We start from the raw sequence: 27,503 nt of genomic DNA, 5'->3' as shown, positions 1-27,503 counted from the left end.
CCCAATTCGATACAATATTAAAGTCTTGTTGCTGGTTTTTAAAGCTCTGAATGGTTCAGCTCCGGTATTTACAATCTGTACATAATCCTGTAAGGTTTCTTAGATCCTCCAAAGAGAAACAGTTAAATGCTCCTCGGGCTAGACTGAAGTCAAGATGAGACTGCTGTGGCTGCACCAAGACTCTGGAATAGTTTACCTGTTTTTATTAGAGCTGCTTCTACACTATATGACTTTAAAACAAAACTCAAAACCCATCTTTATTCTCTTGTTTTAATTGTTGCTGATGTGTGCTGTGTTTGGTTTGTTCAGCTATGTAATTTATGTTGTACATGGTGTTGGTTTGTTATATTGTACAGCACCTTGGTCAACAATTGTTGTTTTTATTGGCGCTATATAAATAAAGCTGAGCTTTTACTAAAGACATCTGTGTTGATTATAATGACAGCAATCTAATTTGTCATGTCCTAATGAGAGAAACATGCAATACACCTCCAGTGGGGGACTGGGACTAAAAAGTGGCCCTGGACTTTCTCACCCAAAGCGGCCCACCACACCCTTGCTCACAACACATCATAGCAAACTGGCAAAACATAAATGCTACTTATACTTTTGAGAAAATCTAATTAATTATAATGTTATGCATTTGAACTACATGTATCTGCCAATGACAACTTACTAACCATATCAAAAACTGCTTTAGTTCACTGCAGACATTTTATTTAATTGTGTCTGACAGCTCCCTTTGTTACAAAATCACATTGCACTGCTCAAATATTTCACAAACCAACAAATCCAATATGTTGAGTTGGTAAAATATCAATGACAAAATATGCCAACAGTGGTGACACACAGACAAATGTAAACAAATGAGTTTGTTGTAGTGTAAAAAGCTTTAATCTTACCTCAGTTGTGAGATGTATGGCAGACACTGGATGAATCCTCTCACTTCACTCTCATCATCTGTCCAGTCTATCAGCTCTACTGATTTCTTCTCTGTTTGGAGTTTCAGCACTTCTAGGAGGATGGAGGTCTTTCTCTCTGAGAGGTTTATGGTCCAGACTGCAGGTGACTGATAAATTGATTGTAATGCTGGTAGGACACTGCTGCCTGTTTGACTCTCATAGTCATTCACATGTGAGTACAGATCCAGAAGAAAGTCACATTTCCCTTCATGCACAGGTGGAAGAAGTAAATCCATATATTCCTGTAAAGTTTCCTCTTGGCATAGACCTACTTGCAAACAAATATTTAGCAGAAAAAGTCCCTTTCTTTTTTTCCAGTCTTCAAGTTCTTCTTGCTTCTGTAGTGGAGATAATCTAAACAAAAGAAAAATATTATTTTTAGGGGAAATGCAATTCCAAAACACAGAAGCGATTGGAAATTTCTGCAGGTGCTTTACTGTAATAGTGCATGTTAAAGAACACAAGCACAAAAATATAATTTCCTAGCTAAGTGTTCTTCCGCCATACAATACAGTTCTAATTTTTTATTTACATTTAGCAGACGCTTTTGTCCAAAGCGAATTACAAATGAGGTTACCAATAAAAGCAATTATAGCAACACAAGAACAGCAAATACATAAGTGCACTGGAAATAGTCTCATCAAGTCCAACACAGTATACATAGCCAAGGTTGGTTAGTAATTTTTTTTTAAGAATGTACAGATAAAGAGAAAGGAACAATAGAGAAAGACAGTAAGTCCTATATTAGGATGTGAGGTAATGGATTCTTAATGACAGCTACAGAGTCAGCAGATCGTGTCATGACCAGCAGATCATTCCTTGGTTGTGGAACAGCTCCTGGGAAGGTGCGCGCTAATGTTTTTTCCCTTTTTGAGATGGCACCACAATCGCCACGTTTTATTTTATGCCACCATACTTACTTGTGTAACTACTCATGTAACAGTCTTTAAAAATCGAAAACATGGACGTGTTTGGTCGCTTCTAAATTCCTCCCTGTTTGGATCCTAAGGAATGAATGGTGCTAGGCTAAATGCTAACACATTCACGAGATGCTGTACAAATATTAAGTGCACGCATTGAAAAAAGATATGTATGTATTAATTCTTCTAAGTTAAGGTAGATACTAGGGCTGAAACGATTAATCGAGTTTCTTGATTAACTCAAAAAATTCCTTGAGGCAAAAATTCTGCCTCGAAGCCTCGTTAAATTCCTATGACACGCACTACAAGTGCAGAGATCTGATTCATACGGACCATTGTTCAATGTTTAGGAAGCACACCATAGCGCGTGATACATTTTGAATTTAGTTGGCGCGATGGCGGAGATGTCCATAAACGGCGGAGAATGTCTAAAGTTTGGGATCATTACATTCTTATCATTACAGTGTCACGGTAGGAAATCCACTGTTTCCTCCGTGTCATACATTACATTCAGCATCTGAACCGAAAACATCCACTGCTGTTTCACAAAGCGTCGCTGAAACAAGGTAACGTAGGCTTTTGATGTTCGCTGATTTTTATCCCATAATACTGTATTTGTAGCGATGTCGTTATGCGGTTTGACTAGATATGATGTTCAGCTTTGATGTTTTTTAGTAGTAAACGTATTCACGTTCATTTGCAAGAGAGTATAGCAAAGTACCCCTTCACACACACACACACACACACACACACACACACACACACACACACACACACACACACACACATTCTGGTTTCCATGTTTTGTGGGGACATTCCATAGACGTAATGCATTTTATACCATACAAACTGTATATTCTATTCCCCTTACCTGCCCCATTCCCTAACCCCAACCATCACAAAAACCTTTCTTGTACCTTAGATTTTCAAGAAACTTCATCTTGTTTGATTTATAAGCTTGTTTCCTCATGGGGACATCAAAATGTCCCCACAAGGTCACAAAAACACTGGTATTCCTATCTTTGTGGGGACAATTGGTCCCCACAACGTGATAATTACCAGGTACACGCACACACACACACACACACACACACACACACACACACACACAACCCCACACACACGCTGTTACCATAGTAAATAGGCTCACCCCAGAAATTATATATTATTTCAGTAGCCTAATGGTAAATGCTGCAGGTGTAGAAATGTACATAAACCAGAAATTTACTTTGATGTCAGGGCTAGATTACAGCATGAAACCTGTTATATACCATATTAATAAATGAAATTGCTTATTTGTTGGCACTGGCACTTATACACACTAAATGGGTAAAAAATAGCAATAAATAGACTTAGTTTTTGGAGCCAAATGTCAATACCTCTGTTTTGTTTAGAAATAAAAGCCAAATGCTTGATCATTTTACAGCCACATCCTTTTTTTGTTATGCATTATTTGTTTTGGTTGTTTAAAAACACACTCAACATTTTTATCCGATTAATCGATTAATCGATCGATTAAGTGCTAGATTAATCGATTACAAAAAGAATCGATAGCTGCAGCCTTAGTAGATACATAGTAAAATATTGAAAAAACTGTGATGTTTTCCTTTAAAAAAAACGCATCAGAATATGACAAACTTTCTGCATCAGTCTTTGTCTCGCGCGTGGATATCCGCGCAGCTTCCAAAGCATACTCCACGGACAAACGCAGACATCTATGTTCAACACATACTTAGTACAAATGACTACTTATACAAATGATTACTATACCAGGCTCTCAGGGCTGCACTGATTCGCGTCATTTACAGGAGGACATTTACAAACTCAGAATACAGTAGATGAAGAAAAGTAGTGGACATCTGATAAATCCATTGTGCCCTGCTACTTTTCTTACAAATGTTTAACTATGAACTATAAACTACTGCCACTCACAGTCTGCTTGAGTTATTTGTGCTTGCACAATTATTTAGATTTTTTGAAATAAAATTTTCTTCCCGGCGCTTGAGCCCAGGGCTTAAAGTGAAAAAAAAAATCCTTTTGCCAAGCCTGTTTTTTCTATTAACCAATCCTATGAGCAACAGCAGAGTCATATTTTCAAGCATTAAAAACTTATTGTACCAAAAAAACTATGCAAAAACAAGCTCCAGGCTCCGGAAGTTTACTGCACCAAGTGCCTAAAGCAGGGGTTTCAAACTGGCTTCGGGCCATTTCTGAGATGGACATCTTGTCGGAGGGCCGTAAAGCCATTTTAACATAAAAACACAATATTTCAAATGTACTGCATTTAAATTCTATTATTAAACATATATTAATGTATAAAAATATAAACAGTGCTTTTAATCTACTTTATACTTTATTTATAAGAGTAAGTAAATCTTTTCTAAACCTTATATTAAGTTAATAATATAATAATAATAATAAATACAAACTTTTTCTATTAAAACCTTCCACTAAACTAACAAATTAAATTCCTGAATACATTTATGAACTATTATAGCCTATACATTTTTGGCACCAAAAACGCATTTATGTTTTGATTTATTTTGGACCTGAATATGTTCAATCTCTGTTAAAATTAATATAACTGCTCCATGTGTAACTGCATAGCAAGCAACATAATGATATATTAGATATACTTTATTATTCACTCATATTGAGTTGAGTGAGCTGCATACATAGACTACTGTAGGCTACTTTTATCTTTTGCACGTTTCTCTTCATCTTTCCTCTTTTCATAACCTGGGCACTTGGCTTTTTCCTCATCCGTAGTTATGCGTCGCATTACAGCTCCCGCTCGCACTGCTTATGAGGTGTCGCCAATGAAAGCTGTGACTTGAACTAACAAACCCCGGGCAGCTTTTCTCTGAGTTAAGCCGCCTTTCCACTGCACATGACAAAGACGTCCGTTAAACCGGAAGTCATTAATTTCCTATGGAGAGTCGCAAAGGGGCTGCGTGAAGTGCCGACCACCTGCGAATGCGTAAATATCGGATCCGTTTTGAGTCTTGGATCCGTTAAAAAATTTGAACTTGTGTGACTAAACCGCATGCGATATGTCGACCGGAAGTGATGTATTTCATTGTATTCCAGTCATAAACTGTGTAGCAATGGAGGACGCTCAACCTCTCACACGCTTAGGAATTAACTCTTTCCCCGCCATTGACGAGATATCTCGTCAATTAAGAGAAAACGCTTCCCCGCCAATGACGAGATTTTCCGTCTTTCCGCAATAACGCTATTATCCACCAGGTGGTGCCCTTCCGCAACTTTTTAAACCCGGAAGTATTGCCCTATGGCAAGCTGCTGCATGTCCTTGTCTGTTTGAAAGATCGCTCTGAATGGGATCTCTATGAAAAGTCCGTCACAAAAATGGAATTATCTCTGCTTTTTGCTCAAAATATGGTGTTTTTGCAAAAACCTACCCATATTCAAAAGCTGATTGCAAAAGAACCACTAAAGGTAGGATGAAACGTTGTTTTTTTGTTTGAAAGCAGAGGGTCTGTTCTTTTATTTGGTATATTGTATGTTTATATATTTAAAGAAGAACATTTTCTGGAAGGCATTAAACTTTGGTGAAAATCATGAAAAATGCTGGCGCTGGCTGGCAACTTTTTTTTAAAACGCTGGCGGTGAAAGAGTTAAAAAAATAATCGCATTGACTCGCGTTTAACGGCCCTTTAAAAGTTTACATAAATAATTAAACAAATATAAAACGAAGTAAATTAAAATCTTTCTGCGGGCCTATTTTTGATTGCAGACACGTTCCGCATAGAGGGGGAGGAAGGGCCGCGGGCCAGGAGTTTGAGACCACTGGCCTGAAGCCTTACCCGGTCTTGTCCTCTTTCTTCAAGCCATGCCCCGCGCCACTTGTTTTTTACTTTCTTCTCCAAAGCAGATGTATTTTCACCTGGTTTGACAAACTCCATTCTCTATAGCGTGTGTAGCCTACAAGCTAACTGCGAACTGGTTTACTTTCTGCACAAGACACGCCCTCCTCTCTAGCAACTGGCTAAGACAACCTAATATCATGCTCCCATTGGCTGTGACAGCTGTGAGCGCTGACTCGTGAAACAAGGTGGTAGGTTGAAGGGGACCGGTTATTATTACCAGTTCGTTATTTTAAATGTAGCCGTGCGGTATGCATGCTCATAATGGAAGTGACGCGCTCGTTTTTATCTGAAAGTACCTCTGACTGTAATTTGCAAATTTTGCCTGCGTCGGAGGCCAGACCTGCCCTAAAGCCAGAAATCCGGCCCCCGGCCGGAATACTTTGAGCCCTGTGAGCCCCAAGTGCGCGTGGGTCCCTGCCCATGCCCATAATGCCCATTGGATAATTCGAACCTGGATAGTTTAACCAAAATGAAAATTACCCCATGATTAACTCACCCTCAAGCTATCCTTGATGTATATGATTATCTATTTTCAGAATAATGATTTTCATCAATCATATCTATACATGGGTTTCAGCTGGCGCCACTCTCTTGTCTTCCGCCATTTTGAGGACCTGAAGTGGTCGCAAAAGAACTAGAAGCTATGCCTTCAATATGTTGTGAGCATCAAAATCGCTATTTTTACAACACTAAGAAGGCTCGACAAAACATGATATTTTGCTCGAAGTATCGCCTGTGTCTCTACACGTGAACTCGAGCATTGAGAACATTGTTTGTGAACAAAGAGTTTACTAAAAAGAAGGTTTTGAACAACTGACTTTGGTTGATTTGGCTTCCGCTCGCCGCCATCTTCCCAGTCTAGATGTATCGATCTGCGAATGGAACGTAAGGAGGGAGGAGAGTAAAGATGGATAGCTCCTAAAGCATAGTTCCATATAAATGCACAGATAATTCGTTGTTTTGTCGCAAGTGAAAAACAATATTGACCTTCTAGTTGAAAAAGGAGCCTCATATGAGATTCATTCATTCGCATTCAGAAATCGATTATTTCCGTCTGGCAGGGATGACGAGCAGACACCATAACAGCCAAAATCAGTTGTACAAAACTTTCTTTTTATTAAACTCTGTGTACACAAACAATGTTCTCAATGTTCGCGTTCATGAGTAGAGATCCAGGTGATACTTCGAGCAAAGTTTCATGTTGTGACGCGCCGCCTTAGTGTTGTAAAATAGTGGTAGTTCGGTAGCAGCGAACAGCGGCTGGAAGAACGTATCGGGGATTGAGTAGGCATCACACCCAAACCAAGGTATATTTTTTTAAAGTCGCGTTTCTTTTCATGACAGTCGAGGTGCGACATGTTGTCTTTCGTAGCCATTTCCCGTATCCATAAGAATCATAGACAGTAAAAGATAAGAAATCCGTAAATTGTAGCAAGCCAGCCAATGCTTGTCAGTAGCCTACTGGTACTCGGTAGGTCCTCAAGATGGCGGCATAACGTAAAAAGTCACATGATTGAAACCCATGTATACACATTCACGGCGCGTTCTGTGCACTGATTTATCTATACGCATTCACGGTGCACTGAAGAGTTCACCCGTGTGCGCACAATTTATTATCAGAACACATGACCGTGCGCTCGAGAATCTTGCCGGCCTGTGCATTATAACACTCTGATTCATCTATATGCATTCATGATGTATTCAAGTGGTCACCTGTGCCCGTGCAATTTATAGTCAATACACATTTACGGCGCGCTTGGAAAGCTCACCGATCTGTGCACTATAATACTACCTATATGCATCCCGATGCGCTCGAGGGTGCACCTGGGTTCACACTATTGTGGTATCTGTATAATCCCACGCTACGAACCGTTCTGCCGCATATTATAGTCAGATCGGCCGTTCGTGAGCTTCGCAGATCACTCACTACGTATGGCTGTTGCCAACAGTGGTTATTTAGATGGATCGTTGAAACCATCGCACTGGCTCACGCCCCTCTATGAGCTATGTCCTATATAGAGCCCACCCTGTGCGAGTTTGGCTTCTTCGTGAACTTGGTCTACAGGGGTATCTATATCTATATTTGATATCTGCTACGCGGCCGGCTGGTCTTCGCCGTCTACGTTGTCAGATTGTACAGCTTAGACGTCCCTGCCCTACGAGCGCAGGTTCTCTCGGCTCAATCATGCACGCTCATGCGATTTATGTGTACACCACGGTGCGCTCAGCGAGCTCACCAACGTGACTCTGAATTTACTTATCTCGCACAGCCGCGGCGCGCTCGGTACCTCGCCGTCTTGTCCTATTTTATGTGCCCCCGGTGCGTTTATAACCCCACCGTGTGCGCGTCAACAATTTATATGGTGCTTACACATTTGCTTTAAAGCTGTGAATATGCCGGGTATAGGGCCACACGCAGTGTCTCTCCGGTAAGGCACTTCAGTACGTTGTGTATGCGTTCCCCCATAGCGTCAGCTAACTGACGCAATGCGAAGTGAACCGTATTGAAAGGGAACGCTTAGGTTACTTACGTAACCCCGGTTCCCTGAAATAACGGGAACGAAGCATTGCATCTCTTGCCGTGCTACAAACGTCTACGCAGCGAGTGTTATTCGGCTGCGCGCTTCAGTCGAATAATAATGAGCTCCTGACGATTGAACCGCGCTTATATAAGGACGTGCGCATCCCGCGCGCGGGTTCAAACGTCATTGGTCTGTACTTTGTACAGACGTTAACCAATAGGCTTCAGTCACGGAGTAAACAGGAGTTTCCCCCATAGCGTCAGCTAACTGACGCAATGCTTCGTTCCCGTTATTTCAGGGAACCGGGGTTACGTAAGTAACCTAAGCGATCTAGCCGGGGCTCCCTGAACGATCCCTTTAATTGAGGTTGATTGGAAAACCAACTTAGTGAAAAAGTAGTTATAGCAAAGTATTTTCTTATTTGTTTAATACCAAATAAGCAAGAGCATATGACGTATGTGAAAATGAAAATGTATCACCTCAGCAGTGAGATGTAGGGCAGACACTGGATAAATCCTCTCACTTCACTCTCATCATCTGTCCAGTCTATCAGCTCTACTGGTTTCTTCTCTGTTTGGAGTTTCAGCACTTCTAGGAGGATGGAGGTCTTTCTCTCTGAGAGGTTTATGGTCCAGACTAAAGAGAACATTGCAATCATGTGTAATTAAAGCAAAGAACATAACAAAATGTATCAATTTTATTATTTCACATGTATCTTACCATCCACAGGTACAGATGTTTCCTCACTAGGTTTGCTGGTGGTGTTCTCATAGACAGCAGATACTCTGACTCTATAGCAGGTGCTGTGAGGTTCAGTTAAAGTACATTCACACTGAGGTCCTTGTGTTAATACTGATGACCAGCCCTCCAGTCCTGCTTCTCTATACTCAACCATATACTGCAGAATTGAACAATCTTCATCTGCTTCAGCTTTTAACCAGGTTAGTCTGAGAGTATCCCTGCTCAGTTTAGTAACAGAGGGTCGTCCTGGTCGTGCTACAGAAGATGTTTTAAAGTTAATAAACCAGCTAAAGTTGCTCATACTGTTGTTGTCACAAACTGCATATCTGAGCTGATATTCTGTGTCTGGTTTTAAACTAGAAATAACACACTCTTCTTTAAAAGTGTGATTGTAAACTGTTATCTGTTTCCAAGTGTTGTTATTCATCTCATCATCTCCCACAACTCTGTACTCCACCACAAATCTTTTTTTCTGTAAATTATTCCACTTCACAGACACACTGTTGGGTTTTATTTGAGTTATCTGAGCAAGATCTGGTTTCACTCCAAACTTCATGTTTCTGCTCACAATCATCCCAGCATAATAAAACTGCACAGTGAATTTAGGAAATTCATCATCTGGTACAGATGCAGCAATGAACCTGGTTTGTTCTGTATCTTCATTTGCCTCTTTAGCAGCAATATACAATTGTAAATCAATGAGCACTTTCTGATTGATTTTAACAGGTTTGGACTGAAGTGAATCTGTTGGTGTAATGTGATCAGATTCAATATAGTGCTTCAGAGCAGTGAGGAATGAATCTTCATCATCTGGTGAGGTAAGAGTGAAACACATCACTCTGTTTATCTGTGGGTCATTTATGATCTGATGTAACTCTGACTGTGATTTCACAACAGTGATGTCTGCAGCTTTACAGTCATTTAAAATCTTCAGTTCAGTTTCTTTATTCTCCAGCCACTGGTTTATATTATCTGCACTGAATGGTGATCGGTCATGTCTCTCTAGTAGATGTCGAAGTTTTTTCTCTCCTTCCTCTTCTTTAACTTCAGAATCTTCAGCAATCTCTGTGATACCTCTCTGATAATCTGCTTTGTATTTCTGAAGAAGCTCTGAAAAATCCACTAATTTATCTTTCAAAGCAGGAAACCAAATAACAACACTTAGATTATCTGTGCTCGTCATAAAATCCTGACATTTCTTGATCTGTTTATTCAGATGTTCTAGGATGTTCTCAGCTCTTTGCATCAAACTTTCATTGACTCCACTGAGAGCAGCACACGCTGAGGTCCTCTCCAGTCTCTTCAGAGGGTAAAGCCAAACCTTCAGAGGAACCGCTTTCTCGCCTTGAGATCCAAGCAGTTCTGGCAGAGACCCATAGATCTTCACTGCCTTTTTAAAAGACACTGGACTCTTCCAGTCACCCACATCAATGTAGAGACTACAGTTATATAACAGGCTCATAGCCTTTTCATTGTCATTTAGGCTTGAACTTATGTGACTTAAACAAAAAGAAGAGGACAGCTTCTTGATTATATCTTTCATTTCTGCAGTTTTCTTTGAATTATTTTGCCGACGATTAAACACAAAGAAGGCTTGAGCTCCGTAGCTCACAGCTATGATCACATGTGTAGCTGTGGTTGTATTAATGACTGATGGAGAAACTCCTTCATGTAACAGTGTTTGACTGATCATGTCTAGTCTGGTGGTGGTTTTATAGTGCAATGTAATTCTTTCCTGATGCTCAGACTGAATTTGATGATTCAGAAACATTGCAGCTCCATTAACTTCTATCAGTCCTTGAAGAGCTTTAGTTCTTGACATAGGAGACATTTCAAGAGCTCTGAATCTGTCCTGTATGGAGTCGCCTTCCAGAACCTTCACATCAGTTTGAGGTCGAGGCAGAGAGACTCTCATAGAGGCAATAGTGCTGTCACTCCACAGAAAAGACGCTGAAAAACACAAACTTGTATTAAAATCCTACAACTGATACATTTATTTCACTTTTTCAGATGTATTAATACTTATAATATACAGTGAGGAAAATAAGTATTTGAACACCCTGCTATTTTGCAAGTTCTCCCACTTAGAAATCATGGAGGGGTCTGAAATTGTCATCTTAAATCACAATGTATGATTTTTTAACTAAAACCCCAAATCAGAAAAGGTGGGACACTGTAGAAATTGTGAGTAAAAAAGGAATGGAATAATTTACAAATCTCATAAACGTATATTTTATTCACAATAGAATATAGACAACATATCAAATGTAGAAAGTGAGATATTTTGAAATGTCATGCCAAATATTGGCTCATTTTGGATTTCATCAGAGCTACACATTCCAAAAAAAGTTGGGACAGGTAACAATAAGAGGCCGGAAAATTTTAATGTACATATAAGGAAAAGCTGGAGGAGGACCAATGTTTAGGAATGGGAATGTTGTCCCATTCTTGTCTAAAACAGGCTTCTAGTTGCTCAACTGTCTGAGGTCTTCTTTGTCGTATCTTCCTCTTTATGATGCGCCAAATATTTTCTGTGGGTGAAAGATCTGGACTGCAGGTTGGCCATTTCAGTACTCAGATCCTTCTTCTACGCAGCCATGATGTTGTAATTGATGCAGTATGTGGTCTGGCATTGTCATGTTGGAAAATGAAAGGTCTTCCCTAAAAGAGACGACGTCTGAATAGGAGCATATGTTGCTCTAAAATTGGATAAACCTTTCAGCATTGATGGTGCCTTTCCAGATGTGTAAGCTGCCCATGCCACACGCACTCATGCAACCCCAAACCATCAGAGATGCAGGTTTCTGAAATGAGCGCTAATAACAACTTGGGATGTCCTTGTCCTTTTTAGTCCGGATGAAATGACGTCCCAGTTTTCCAAAAAGAACTTCAAATTTTGATTCGTCTGACCACAGAACAGTATTCCACTTTGTCAAAGTCCATTTTAAATGAGCCTTGGCCCAGAGAAAACGCCTGCGCTTTTGGGTCATGTCTAGATATGGCTTCTTTTTTGACTTATAGAGTTTTAGCTGGCAACGGCAAATGGCACGGTCGATTGTATTCACCGACAATGTTTTCTGGAAGTATTCCTGAGCCCATGTTATGATTTCCATTACAGTAGCATTCCTGTATGTGATGCAGTGCCGTCTAAAAGCCTGAAGATCACGGTCATCCATTATGGTTTTCCGGCCTTGACCCTTACGCACAGATTGTTCCAGATTCTCTAAATCTTTGGATGATATTATGCACTGTAGATGATGATAACTTCAAACTCTTTGCAATTTTTCTCTGAGAAACTCAGAAAAAGTAATTTTTCGCCGCAGCATTGGGGGAATTGGTGATTCTCTGCCCATATTGACTTCTGACAGACACTGCCACTCTCACAGGCTCTTTTTATACCCAATCATGTTGCCAATTGACCTAATAAATTGCAAATTAGTCCTTAAGCTGTTCCTTATATGTACATTTAAATTTTCTGGCCTCTTATTGGTACCTGTCCCAACTTTTTTTGGAATGTGTAGATCTCATGAAATCCAAAATGAGCCAATATTTCGCATGAAATTTCAAAATGTCTCACTTTCAACATTTGATATGTTATTTATATTCTATTGTAAATAAAATATAAGTTTATGAGATTCGTAAATCATTCCATTCCTTTTTTACTTACAATTTCTACAATGTCCCAACTTTTTCTGATTTGGGGTTGTATTTATTTGTATGAAAGCGCTGCAAATAAGTATTTGAACACCTGAGAAAATCAATGTTAATATTTGGTACAGTAGCCTTTGGGGCCAGTCACACCCAAAGTGTTTATGGCAGTTGCAGGCGCCTTTTTTGAATGATATTCTATGGGCAGGGAGGGTTTGCGCGCTGTTTATGCGCGCCGAGCGCCTTGCGGTTTTTCCCGCCGGCCGCAGCACGCTGGGAGCGGAGAAGCCGTCTTTCCATTGTCCAATCGAATGAGGGGAGAGGCGGGCCTTACGTTGTGGTGAGGGAAGTTTACAGTTGCTTTGAAGAACCGGACTCCACTCGCTCACTCTATCCTGCGTGTTTGTGCACCTCTCATCCTCAAACAAGGTCAGAGCAAGCGCCCTCTTTTTTAAGTTTCTGCTAATATGACAGATAACAGCAAAAGAGCGCTCACGCTTCAATATTTGATTGACAAGACAGCTGAGTCGGTGGTTGCTTAGCAATATAAAAAGCTGTTGGTGTGATTAGCCCCCTTTGTTTGCAATTACAGAGGTCAAACGTTTCCTGTAGTTTTTCACCAGTTTTGCACACACTGCAGGAGGGATTTTAGCCCACTCCTCCAAATAGATCTTCTCTAGATCAGTCAGGTTTCTGGCCTGTCGGTGAGAAACACAGAGTTTGAGCTCCCTCCAAAGATTCTTTATTGGGTTTAGGTCTGGAGACTGCCTAGACCACACCAGAACCTTGATATGCTTCTTACAGAGCCACTCCTTGGTTATCCTGGCTATGTGCTTCAGGTCATTGCCATGTTGGAGGAACCAGCCATGACCCATCTTTAATGCTCTAACTGAGGGAAGGAGGTTGTTCCCCAAAATCTTGCAATACATGGCCCTGGTCATCCTCTCCTTAATACAGTGCAGTCGCCCTGTCCCATGTGCAGAAAAACACCCCAAAGCATGATGCTACCACCCCCATGCTTCACAGTAGGGATGGTGTTCTTGGGATGGTACTCATCATACTTCTTCTTCCAAACACGTTTAGTGGAATTAAGACCTAAAAGTTCTATTTGGGTCTCATCTGACAACTCCTCTAGATCACCCAAATGGTCATTGGCAAACTTAAGACGGGCATCGACATGTGCTGGATTAAGCAGGGGAACCTTCCGTGCCATGCATGATTTCAAACCATGACGTCTTAGTGTATTACCAACAGTAACCTTGGAAACGGTGGTCCCAGCTCTTTTCAGGTCATTTTCATCAACTGTGTGGTTACCATCATTTATCAAAATCTTCTTTTGTTTTCAATAGAAAAATTTAACTCACAAAGATTTAGAACAAAATTACAATGTTTGGGTGAGATATCTCTTTAATACTACTTAGAAGGCTCTTACAAGCCAAAATGTTCTTACTTTGACTGTCACTTGTAGTGTCATATAACATTCCAAGGTACAGGGGGCGACCAAGAGCAGCCATTTCAATAATGTCCGTGGGGAAATCTGAAAATCAAATGAAATGTTAAGAGGGGTCAGTCTAATAAAATTTCATGCATTTAGATTATTTACACTGTTAAACAGTAAAATTCTCCGCCTTAACATAGGCAAGGATTTTAAAAAAACAGTTGGATGCATGACAGAGTATTTCTATGCCGAATACTCTTCAGGGTTCATACAAGTTTCGGGAAAGGGTTTTCAACTACTGAATCGGTTACATCAAGAGTTGCGGATGTACACTGGGGGTGCTTGAATGGGCACTTCAGAACCACAGGCGATAACTGAAACTGCATTAAATGTCTGTGTTTTGTTGACAATCAGCGAGTAAGAGCATAAAATGTAAACAAAGTAAAAGTATAGTTAATCAAACGTTATCCAGGGATAATGGGATGATGTAATGTAGATGTTGCGTGCTTATGACGTGCTAAAGACTCTTTGGAGATATGAAGGATGCAATACTACTCTACTCAAGATTAACATGAGATTGGGCAGAAACTTTGTGTGATTTAATAGAAATTTTAATAGAAATTAAATTTACTAAATAAAAACTAACCAATTGTCCTGCACAGATGAGAAATACAGCATGATTTTCACTCACCATTACAATGAACTTCAAATCCTTTACATAAACGTTTAGCCTTTTCCATCAACATCTGCGAAGAGAAAATCAGTAACACAAAGCTACTTATCATCCTTCATTTTTATATATATTTAAAAAAATGTGACTTATGAACTCTTACCGAATTACGTTTAGACACTGTTGCTATCAACAGTTTGTTGTCTTCTTGCAGTGTTTTCTCTGCACTGGATACTATAGTGGTCTCAGTGATACATGGTATATTGCAAGGCTAAACAAACAATTAACAATTACAATCATAATCCAATAAACAGAAAGCACTAAATTAATTGTCAAGTGTTACAATATTACTAATATTACAATATTATTACAATATTACAGACTAGTTCATACTTTTAAAAGTAATTAATAATATGGAGGTAATGATTCACTCAACTCACAATAAGACTCAAGTCATAATTTTTTTTACAAATTGAGATTAAAGACAAATTATAGCCTAAACCAAATAGTGATTAGATTATGATCACTGTGTTTCTCAAACTAATTGCCATGAGTGATACTGCAAATCCAATGGTCAGTGTGCTTTGGCCCATTAATAGCTGTAGACTTGGCATAGTGACTGGAGCTTCTGACAGTTTATATTCTGTGTCATGTTTGTTGTGTTATTATTAGTGTACATATTTTGCAGTATCTGCACACATTTTTTGTATTATCTGCTACCATTTTATCGCTTTGATTTTTAGTCTTCGTAAAGCCAAAATGCTGCCGCACCTTCGATATGAATGAAAATGGGGACAACCTCAACATTATCCACACAGCCACATTCATTACGGTTTAGACTACTGTTTACAACTTGCTCACTGCTATCACAAATGCAAAGTCAAAGTGTACGGTCTAGCTTTAGCCTCTTGCTGTTTAAAAAGTGTATCACAATTCATTTAACATCTCAACTGACTTCAACTATGATATTTTCCTACTTTATTAATTGATCTTTAATGCGTTGTTACATCCCTAATTAGTAATATTAAAAGCACAAGTTGTGGACACAAATAACAAACAGTCAAATACCACTTATGAACAAAGTATAGCAAGACGTAAATGTTGTATAAAGTGTTGTATCACCTCTATCAGGTTGTGTCTCTGTAGTGCTGGTACAGTGTAGTGTTGTCTGACGTGAGTCTCACAGTAAGACACACAGCAGGTCAAACAGGATTTAACAGCTTTGAACTTCATCTCAGTACAGATATCACAGGACACATCTTCAGGTCCAGCATAGCAGTGAGCAGGAAGAGCAGGACTAAACCCAGCCTGCTGTAGTTCATCTATCAGTTTAGTTAAAGCAACGTTAACATTCAACACAGGCCGATCTCTGAACCTCTTTCTGCACTGAGGACAAGCGTAACATTCAGCTTGAGTTGGTTTGCTCCAGTAGATCTCAATGCAGTGTTTGCAGTAACTGTGTCCACAGGGAATAGAAACTGGATTCTTAAAGACCTCGCTACACACTGAACATCTGTAATGATCCTCTGTCAGCAAAGTGGCTGAAAGTTTGCTGTGAAAATGAAAGAGAAACTGATTAACTTCACAAAATCACAATATATTATTTTAGCATCGACATTGCAATGTGTACATCTGCAATAGGCACTTCAACAAAACATGCAGAACAGATTTTTTTAAAGAAAACTATTTTGGATGCCTTTACGCTATATGAAAACTGTTTCAAATTGCAGACAGAAATCAAAGATTCAGTAACATTTAACTTCACAAAAGACATGGTGGTACCAATTAATATGGGTCCAAAGAAGGTTTCACAGTTCTGATTAATTGACAAGAGGTATCTTATACCATACAAACTTCTTGTCAAGTGACAAGAGGTCAAGTGACAAAAGGTCAAATAATACCAACTGGTTAAGGCATGCAGTATTGCTTTTATCGTAATATACAACAGAGAAAATTATTGCAATGGCAGTTTTGCACAATACGGTGTAGCCCTAGAAATATATAATTAAAATACACCATATAAAATATATAATAAAAACAGATAGAACAAAATCTAAATTACCTGATATCTGGAGATAAAGCCTCTTTTCGCCATGAACTATCAGGTCTACGGAATGGCTCCTTAACATTCTTCTTTATAATTCTGTATTAATATTTACAAACAGAGCAACACCACTTATTTATCAAATTTGGATTAAAAAAAGAACAAAATTGTAAACTTTTAGGGGCGGTTTCCCGGACAGGGTTCATCTGGTCTCAGCCTTTGATGGCAAGGAAAATGTTAAAGATGATAAGCAATTACAACAACCCCCCAAAAAATGTCCTGTACAAAACTACAGAAATCAACTTCTCAAACTTTTTCAAAGGATTTCTCACCTTATATCTTGAGTTCTTTCTTGAAACGTTATTGGTCGACCCATTGACTGATCACTTTGTAGAGATGTGTGGGAAGGGGCTGGAGATGTTGCTTCATCTGGTCTAAGCCTTTGACGGAATGAAAAAAATGGTAAAGATGATAAGCAATTACACCCCCCCAAAAAAAAAACAACTTTCCTGTACAAAACTTACAGAAATCAACTTCTCAAACTTATTCAAAGGATTTCCCACCTTATATCTGGAATTCTTTCTTTAAACGTTATTGGTCGACCCATTGACTGATCACTTTGAAAAGATGTGCAGGAAGGGGCTGGAGATGTTGCTTCATCTGGTCTCAGCCTTTAATAGCAAGAAAAAATGTAAAGATGATAAGCAATTACAACCCCCCCCCCCCCCCAAAAAAAAAGAAACTGTCCTGTACAAAACTACAGAAATCAACTTCTCAAACTTGTTCAAAGGATTTCTCACCTTGTATCTGGAGTTCCTTCTTTAAACGTTATTGGTCGACCCATTGACTGATCACTTTGTAGAGATGTGCAGGAGGGGGCTGGAGATGTTGCTTCATCTCGTCTCAGCCTTTAATAGCAAGAAAAATGGTAAAGATGATAAGCAATTACAACAACCCCCCCCCCCCCAAAAAAAAAACTACCCTGTACAAAACTTACAGAAATCAACTTCTCAAACTTGTTCAAAGGATTTCCCACCTTATATCTGGACTTCTTTCTTTAAACGTTATTGGTCGACCCATTGACTGATCACTTTGAAAAGATGTGCAGGAAGGGACTGGAGATGTTGCTTCATCTGGTCTCAACCTTTGATGGCAAGAAAAATTGTAAAGATGATAAGCAATTACACCCCCCCCCCAAAAAAAAACTTTCCTGTACAAAACTACAGAAATCAACCTCTCAAACTTGTTCAAAGGATTTCCCACCTTATATCTGGACTTCTTTCTTTAAACGTTATTGGTCGACCCATTGACTGATCACTTTGAAAAGATGTGCAGGAAGGGACTGGAGATGTTGCTTCATCTGGTCTCAACCTTTGATGGCAAGAAAAATTGTAAAGATGATAAGCAATTACACCCCCCCCCCCAAAAAAAAACTTTCCTGTACAAAACTACAGAAATCAACCTCTCAAACTTGTTCAAAGGATTTCCCACCTTATATCTGGACTTCTTTCTTGAAACGTTATTGGTCGACCCATTGACTGATCACTGTGTAGAGATGTGTGGGAAGGGGCTGGAGATGTTGCTTCATCTGGTCTAAGCCTTTGACGGAATGAAAAAAAATGAAAAGATGATAAGCAATTACAACAACCCCCCCAAAAAGAAACTGTCCTGTACAAAACTACAGAAATCAACTTCTCAAACTTGTTCAAAGGATTTCTCACCTTGTATCTGGAGTTCCTTCTTTAAACGTTATTGGTCGACCCATTGACTGATCACTTTGTAGAGATGTGCAGGAAGGGGCTGGAGATGTTGCTTCATCTCTTCTCAGCCTTTAATAGCAAGAAAAAATGTAAAGATGATAAGCAATTACAACAACCCCCTCCCAAAAGAAACTTTCCTGTACAAAACTTACAGAAATCAACTTCTCAAACTTATTCAAAGGATTTCCAACCTTATATCTGTAGTTCCTTCTTTAAACGTTATTGGTCGACCCATTGACTGATCACTTTGAAGAGATGTGCAGGAAGGGGCTGGAGATGTTGCTTCATCTGGTCTCAGCCTTTAATAGCAAGAAAAATTTTAAAGATGATAAGCAATTTCAAAAAAAAAAAAAAAAAAAACATAAATACAAAACAATAAAAAAACTCCAACAATGAAAACAGAAGAAATGATTTTAGATTAAGCAAATGTGCAACTTTATAATCCATGTGATTTGTAATTTCCTCCTTTAAAAGACTTTGGAGCAGTTTCCCGGGCAGGGTTTAGATCAGTGTTTCTCAACCCTGGTCCTCAAGGACCCCCTTCCAGAAAGTTTTAGATGTCTCCCAATTTAAAACACATGAACTAACTCATCAGTCTCCTTCCAGAATGTCTCCCTAACAGGCTAATAATTTAAATCAGGTGTCTTATTTAAGGAGACATCTCAAACATTCTGGAAGGGGGTCCTTGAGGACCAGGGTTGAGAAACACTGGTTTAGATTAATCCACGACTAGGCCTTAGTTATTTTATGACATTTAAGTAGTTTTTACAAACATATATTAGAAAAGACTATACTGATGTGCATTTTGAGATAAAACAATGGCACAGATGTACTGTATGTTAAGATACGTCAGTGCAAGATGTTTTTGACTTGCATTTTAGTCAGCGACTAGGATAAGCCCTGTCCGGGAAAGCACCCCGTTGTGTTATTAAAGTGTTGTACCTTTTATTCCTTCTTTTACGTGGAGCTCTGTTGCTAAACTGTTTTGGTTCTACTGTCTGGTCACTTTGTAGTGGTGGCGAGGGGGGGTCTCGGGATGTTGCTTCATCTTGTTGAATCCTTAAAAAAACACAATACTACTAACATACAGATCTTTTAAAATATCAGTGCTGTTGCAAAAAGAGCCACCTCCCTCTCTACTGTTTACATAGGCAGCTGCTTCCTACAGTAAAGTTAATTTGAAAAACTCTAGGCAGAAGTTTGAACAAAAATGTTTATCAATGAACATGTACAAAAAGGACAATGGACTGTGACACTCTGGTAACAGTTTGTATTTTAGTAATGCATATAAGAGAAACCTCATGTGACTATAAAGAAAAGTTATCATGTCAAGATTCCTGACACCACCTATGCATTTTATTTCCTCTGTTGACAAGAAAGCCAGGCATAAAAATACCAGATATGTAATGTGAAATAATCTTACTGTTCACACTCCATCTTCTCCACATGCTCTTCTGAGTCTTGTGTGGCCATATCCACTATTAACGGTTACCTAAATCCTAAAGTCTTCAAGGTACATCACATACACACACACACACACACACACAAAAACAATCTTTAAGGCTGATTAGCAATAAAATAAGGGAGAATAAAATATGTTAGGATAAGCCAGTGGATAATTTAACCCTCGATTGGACTAATTATGAAACACAGCTAAAAATATTTACCTTGCATTTTAAGTTTCTTTAAGGCTAAAATCATTTTCAAAATTAGTTTTTTTTTAGATTTGACCTTTTAGAATGCCATCATTTAAAACTGACTTTGTCCCATTAGGGTTAATGATTTTTGGAAAATTATCAGAAACTTCACACCCATTCCAGTGCATTGTCTAGAAAGTTAACCAGGGCTTTGGTGTTTTAGAAACAAAAAATAAATAAATCACATTCTACTTCATATTATGCTTCTATATTTGTTTTGTAAAGTTCTCTGAAACCTGAAGCATTTGTAAATGTAATGTAAAAATGACTTGGTGTATCAAAAACAGTAGTGTAGTGATGTCTTTGTGTATATTTACATGACAACAATGTACTGAAGACAAAATATTTTCATTTGTGTTATGCACACACAACAGCGTTGTCAAAATGTTCCCTTTATACACATATGTTTGAAAACGTCAAAAATGCTGTTCTATGCAAACAGTAGTTCCTGATGTCACATGATGTCTGAGGGGTGTAACAATAAATCACACTAATATACTTGTCCGGATTTAGATTAGATAGATATAGACTCTGAACATGGCCGTAGCTACCATTGAGGACACCGAGGTCATGTCCTCGGTAGGTTTTTCTTGAAGTTTCGTTTCATTTTGATGTGAAAATAGCCGACGAGACAATCCTTGCATCTACGGATCATCACGTGCAGTGAGTGATGGAAATAACGACTAAATAAATATAAGTGTCCTTTCCTTACAGCGTTACTGACATTAAAATGCTGCGCATTAGTATAATTAATCTCACTGAAGCGAGTAAACTCTCATCATTAGACAGGCAATGTTTTTCTCTTGCGTGTGTTGAGGGGTGGGAAACACAGAACTGATTGGGCTGTGTATGTTAGAGGGGGTGGGACAACCACATAATCAATGATGATTGGCTGAATTTCCATCGTTAGCCAACCAGAAGCAGGATTAGCTATATACATGCACAGTCCGAGCAGTGTCGTCGTGTTGCCAACTTGTTGATGACTTTGTCGCTAGATTTAGCAACTTAAAAAAGCGAAAAAGGACAAATCTAGCGATCTTTTCTGTCGTGGTTGGAGACTGACGCGAGAGCATGTATCATTCTCTACACTCAACGAGCAGCAGGTGCTGCTAGACAATCACAAGCAGCCCGGTCCTCACGTGCAGTCCGCCAGAATCCCTCACACCCGCAACGACAGAGCGATGGAAGTACAACAAGCTCAAAGGTAGCGGTCGCAAACACAAAGTATAATAAGCACTGCTTCTATACAAGAATAGTATGCAAGAAAGGCAAGAATGTTTGTGTAACATGCAACGTAAGAAAGAGTCTCTCCACGTCTGTAATTCTAATCTAATAAAGCAAATGAAAATGAAAAGGCTGTAACAAACTTAACTATCATTTGGAAAGCCAGGAAAAGATGAGCAGAGAAGAAGGGAAGATGAGAAAGTTAAAGGTTATGCAGCAAATAGCCTACAATATGGGATGCAATACGGCTACCAATGAGATTAAAACCTACACTACTGCTCAAAAGTTAAGGTCACTTAACTAAAATGTTTACGGAAGAGGATTAGGGCCACTGGTGAAAAAAATATTTGAATTCTGACTTTATTCTCAGAATTCTGACTTTAAACTCAGAATTCTGACTTTAAACTCAGAATTCTGACTTTAAACTCAGAATTCTGACTTTAAACTCAGAATTCTGACTTTAATCTCAGAATTCTGACTTTAATCTCAGAATTCTGACTTTAAACTCAGAATTCTGACTTTAAACTCAGAATTCTGACTTTAAACTCAGAATTCTGACTTTAATCTCAGAATTCTGACTTTAATCTCAGAATTCTGACATTAATCTCAGAATTCTGACTTTAATCTCAGAATTCTGACTTTAAACTCAGAATTCTGACTTTAAACTCAGAATTCTGACTTTAATCTCAGAATTCTGACTTTAAACTCAGAATTCAGAATTCTGACTTTAATCTCAGAATTCTGACTTTAATCTCAGAATTCAGAATTCTGACTTTAATCTCAGAATTCTGACTTTAATCTCAGAATTCTGACTTTAATCTCAGAATTCTGACTTTAATCTCAGAATTCTGACTTTAATCTCAGAATTCTGACTTTAAACTCAGAATTCTGACTTTAAACTCAGAATTCTGACTTTAAACTCAGAATTCTGACTTTAAACTCAGAATTCTGACTTTAAACTCAGAATTCAGAATTCTGACTTTAATCTCAGAATTCTGACTTTAATCTCAGAATTCTGACTTTAAACTCAGAATTCTGACTTTAAACTCAGAATTCTGACTTTAAACTCAGAATTCTGACTTTAATCTCAGAATTCTGACTTTAATCTCAGAATTCTGACTTTAATCTCAGAATTCTGACTTTAATCTCAGAATTCTGACTTTAAACTCAGAATTCTGACTTTAAACTCAGAATTCTGACTTTAAACTCAGAATTCTGACTTTATTCTCAGAATTCTGACTTTATTCTCAGAATTCTGACTTTAAACTCAGAATTCAGAATTCTGACTTTATTCTCAGAATTCTGACTTTAAACTCAGAATTCAGAATTCTGACTTTAATCTCAGAATTCTGACTTTAATCTCAGAATTCTGACTTTAATCTTAGAATTCTGACTTTAATCTCAGAATTCTGACTTTAATCTCAGAATTCTGACTTTAATCTCAGAATTCTGACTTTAAACTCAGAATTCTGACTTTAAACTCAGAATTCTGACTTTAAACTCAGAATTCAGACTTTAATCTTAGAATTCTGACTTTATTCTCAGAATTCTGACTTTAAACTCAGAATTCAGAATTCTGACTTTAATCTCAGAATTCTGACTTTAAACTCAGAATTCTGACTTTAAACTCAGAATTCAGAATTCTGACTTTAATCTCAGAATTCTGACTTTAAACTCAGAATTCTGACTTTAAACTCAGAATTCTGACTTTAAACTCAGAATTCTGACTTTAAACTCAGAATTCTGACTTTAAACTCAGAATTCTGACTTTAATCTCAGAATTCTGAGATTAAAGTCAGAATTCTGAGATTAAAGTCAGAATTCTGAGATTAAAGTCAGAATTCTGAGAATAAAGTCAGAATTCAAATATTTTTTTCACCAGTGGCCCTAATCATCTTCCGTAAATGTTAACTATTCTCTTAAAAATCATTAAATCTGAAGGCCTATGGTTAAATGCTTGAAATTACTTTTGTAGACAAAATATAGCTGTGCCAAACAGATTAATTTTTGTTATTAGAAACCAAAAAATATATTTTTTGAAATAGATGACTTACGCTGAATATTGAAGAAAAAGCAGCCACTAAGAGCCCTTATTATATATAAACTCCTTCTATACTCTTAAAAATTCATCCTAAATTGAAAATTTAAGAAGCTTCTTGAAAAAATGACACAGTTTTGCAGTTTCTAGGCACTTCAGATGATGAAATGTAACCATTGATTTATTTTGGATGCTTTTAGTCACCAACAAAATTCTCACAGACACAGTTACATTTGTGCTATGTCGTAGTTTGGACATGTTTATTATTATTCTGTAATATGGAAAAAATGTAAATAATAAAAAAAATGTCCTCGGTATTTGAAAAATCCTGGCTACGGCCTTGATTCTGAATCACAAAGGCATATTATGCACAGCTCATTCATGTACTACTTTGATCAGTAGAAAGTCCTTATCAATTGAAAATCACTGAGTTTGAGTCGCTTATAAAATGCATTTGAAAAAGCACACACACTCATCAAACATAATCATTATGTTTGGCACAATGTATCGTTACACCCCTACATAAAAGTATGCAACTACGCATTTTTATGGTTTATACACAGGTGATTGCTTTAAAAAAAAAAGCACTTTAAAACCTGTTTTATTAAACTAAAAAGAGGTTGTTGTTTAAATGAGTGGCCAAAACACATACACTGTAAAAATTATGTGTTAATTTTTTACACATTTTTTACATGTGTTAATTTATAATTAAAAATAAAATCGAAATTGGTGTTTCATTTATAAAGGACGATGTCCTGGGTTAAGCAACAATTTATGTCACCACACATATCATACCCATCCAATCTATCATAATTATCTTACTGTCTATGATAAAGCATAAATACTGTAGCACATTTGAAACGTTTTGAACAATGGAGCACATACTATGCTTAAAGCATTTACACGTCTAAGTGCGATGATGACTTTGTTATAGACTGGTGGTTTATTGATGTTTTACTTTAACTTTCATTTAAGTTTAGGACAAGTAAGGTGAAACCTCTCTACATAGCCTCTCATCTCTTTTCACATAAACTTTCTTGGACATAAATCCCAACAACGTAGTGTAAACATGAACAGTCTTAAATGTTTAATAACTACTCTGCTCACGTATACCTACCTGTTTTTGGTCCATTTTGCTTCCGCGTTAACTGCTGGCCTTGAATAAATGTACTTACTTACAATGTAAAATTCTTTAGTATTGTTCAGTCCAGAACATTCATGTCCTGTTCCAACGTACACCGATACGAAAACTTTACAATACGTTTAAAAGTGAATTTGCGCCGCGTTTTTAACTCAACAACTTTCACTTTCGTTTCGTCTGCTGTTGTCGCGCAGTAAACATAACGTTATATCGCAGTATAGTTTTCCTACAGTTGTATCGTCTGGTAATTTAACTTCACCTTATAAAACTAAATACGACATTCTGTCCATAAAGCCCAAAACAAGTGACACCAAAGCTCCGGTGTGTGTCACTAGGTGTGTTCGAGATCATCCGGCGCTGCGCAGACCGATCGGCGAGGTTTGCAGCTTGCAGTCGAGGGAGGAACTGAAGACGGAGCCGTCAAGCCAGACACCTGCTGCTTGCCGTAGTGACGTGTGCGCCGTGTTTCCTTGTTTTTAATCGCAAATGAAGTGAATTAAAAGCTGAATTTGATCAAAACAAACCTTTTAATAAAAAGTTGCAACCAGAAACATTTTATATCGAATATTTTAATTGCTGCTTATACTGTATACCCGAAAATAACGGGAAACAAGCCTATATTATTAAAATACCAATAGAGTTTGTTATTTTAATTTTAATTTTATTACACGACACAATATAACATATTTAAGCATATTAAATAGTTTTTTCCTGTTTTAAAACATGAATTTATAATGTTTATAAGTGGAACTAAAGGTTGGATTAAACTTGAAACGCACTTGATCGTTGTCATAAATGAGGCGACCAATCACGTAAAGCTGTTACGTCATCAAAACTCCGGGCAGCCGCTCTGGAGAAGCTGCACCGGCTGAGCTAGCCGGCTACTCTCGAAACCGGGTGTGCCTCATAAGTCTTGAAAAGTGAAGCCTCTGGCTCTTTGATCGCCCCCTGGTGGCTGGCTGCAGTACAAGTCATAACCCCGCCCTCTCTGTCATGTATAAGATTGACATGTGTTATGGTTGTTACCTGTATCAGCCGCTAGAGGGCGCCATAGAATGTAAGAGACACACAACAGGTGTTTGGGTTGGTTCAGTAAAGAAATGCACGTGCAAAGAGCAGAACCTAAAAGTGTGTGCTCGTCTCTTTATTTAAATATAGCGGAGATGTAACATTGGCGACGAGGATATTAAAGCAAGATAAACAAAAATAACATCGTGACGAGGAACAATCATGGAGAAAAGTGGGATCCAAAACTTTGAATGTTTCTCAGACCCAGCCACACTCGTACCAAGATGGACAAGATGGCTGAAATCTTTCGAATTATATGCAGACGGGAAAGGACTTATCATTGGAGATGATGCGACAAACACAGTTAAACAGCGGAGGAGAGCGTTATTACTTCACCTCGCAGGACCAGATGTACAAGACATCTTTTCAACTCTGGAAAATACGGGGGAGGTTACCGACTACGGCGCAGCAGTGACCGCTCTCAACTCTTACTTTGTGCCCCAAGTCAATGCAGCATTTGCCCGACAAGCTTTTCATAAGTTGACACAGAAAACAGGTGAGACAATACAACAATTTGCAACTCGCCTGCGGCAAGCCGCAAAAGACTGTGCGTTTAACGCAGACTCAGATAACCAGATAAGAGACGCCATTCTTAGTAAATGTACGTCGGAGTATGTTCGTCGGAAATTATTAGAAGAGGGTCCAAATTTAACACTCGCTCGCTCAGTGGAACTAGCTTCACAGTGTGAGAGGATCGAGGAGCAAATGTCTGCTATATCTTTGAAACCCGACAATGTAATCAATCGAGTTGCTCCTAAAAGAAATAAAGATGAAAAGACATATAAAAGAAACCCCAAATATAGACCTGGAGAGAGAAAAGATGAGAAAAGGGACATAAAATGCTACAGATGTGGACACACTGACCATTTAGGCAGAGACCAAGCATGCCCAGCACGAGGTCAGGTATGTCATAAATGCAGTGGAAAAGATCACTTTTCAAAAATGTGTCGCACAAAGCGTATCACTCGAAAACAACATGTGAATGTTGTGGAGGAAACAGATTATGCATTTGTTGTTCAAGAGGACAAAACGTCAAAGAGGTTGACTTTCCTCCTGGGTGGTGTAAAGTTTAAACTCTTAATCGATTCAGGCGCCACAAACAATGTAATCGATGAAGATACCTGGGAGGACCTCAAACAGAACAAAATTAAATGCAAATCATATGTTCCAGAAACGGTGAGAAAACTGTATTCATATTCTTCAAACCAACCGTTAGCAGTAAAGGGGGCATTCACATGTGAGGTGAACATATCTGACAGGACAGAACAGGCTGAATTTATTGTGATAAGAGGGAAAGGGGAACCCCTCTTAGGAAAAGAGACTGCTGTCAAGCTGGGAGTTTTGAAAATCGGAGCTAATATTTCTGCCGTAAGTGAAATAAAGCAAGCACCACAACACAAATATCCAGAGGTGTTCACCGGGATTGGCAAGCTTAACACTAACCAAGTCACTCTACACATAGACCAAAGTGTGAAACCAGTAGCACAGCCGCTTAGGCGTATACCATTTAATCTCAGGAAGGCAGTAGAAAGGAAAATTAAAGAGCTGGTAGAGATGGATATCATTGAACCGGTTAGCGGTCCTACGCCATGGGTAAATCCTGTAGTCATAGTGCCTAAGGCTAACTCAGAGATAAGACTATGCTTGGACATGAGACAGGCTAACCGAGCCATAGTGAGAGAACGTTACCCCATTCCCACAGTGGATGAGATTCTCCAGGGCATTAATGGCTCAACTATA

General features: G+C 38.5%; 2 protein-coding genes across 2 annotated transcripts in view; both read right to left on the bottom strand.

Annotated features, from left to right (window-relative positions):
• The window catches only part of LOC135770743 (uncharacterized), a 200,271-nt gene that overhangs the window by 117,763 nt on the left and 55,005 nt on the right, over positions 1 to 27,503 (bottom strand). The window lies entirely within an intron of this gene.
• Positions 8,770 to 25,231, bottom strand: LOC135771887 (uncharacterized). The gene is made up of 18 exons (XM_065282237.2): positions 24,672 to 25,231; positions 20,019 to 20,101; positions 19,538 to 19,654; positions 18,787 to 18,894; positions 18,557 to 18,664; positions 18,327 to 18,434; positions 18,099 to 18,206; positions 17,872 to 17,979; positions 17,636 to 17,743; positions 17,399 to 17,506; positions 17,168 to 17,275; positions 16,854 to 16,934; positions 15,914 to 16,343; positions 14,955 to 15,062; positions 14,813 to 14,867; positions 14,134 to 14,220; positions 9,015 to 10,985; positions 8,770 to 8,930 (listed from the first exon to the last, which is right to left on the bottom strand). Exons 2-18 carry the CDS (start codon positions 20,066 to 20,068, stop codon positions 8,770 to 8,772), a joined length of 3,924 nt encoding a protein of 1,307 aa, XP_065138309.1. The 5' UTR covers positions 20,069 to 20,101; positions 24,672 to 25,231.

Source organism: Paramisgurnus dabryanus, chromosome 8 (assembly GCF_030506205.2).
Source record: "Paramisgurnus dabryanus chromosome 8, PD_genome_1.1, whole genome shotgun sequence".
Lineage (NCBI taxonomy): Eukaryota > Metazoa > Chordata > Actinopteri > Cypriniformes > Cobitidae > Paramisgurnus > Paramisgurnus dabryanus.
This window is presented reverse-complemented; position numbering and strand designations above follow the sequence as displayed.

Coding starts and splice junctions, on each gene's coding strand:
- LOC135771887 (XM_065282237.2), bottom strand. CDS start 20,068: ATGGCCACACAAGACTCAGAAGAGCATGTGGAGAAGATGGAGTGTGAA. Junction 18,895..19,537: donor CGTAAAAGAAGGAATAAAAG/GTACAACACTTT, acceptor TTGCTATTAAAG/GCTGAGACCAGATGAAGCAA. Junction 14,221..14,812: donor ATTTGAAGTTCATTGTAATG/GTGAGTGAAAAT, acceptor TTTGATTTTCAG/ATTTCCCCACGGACATTATT.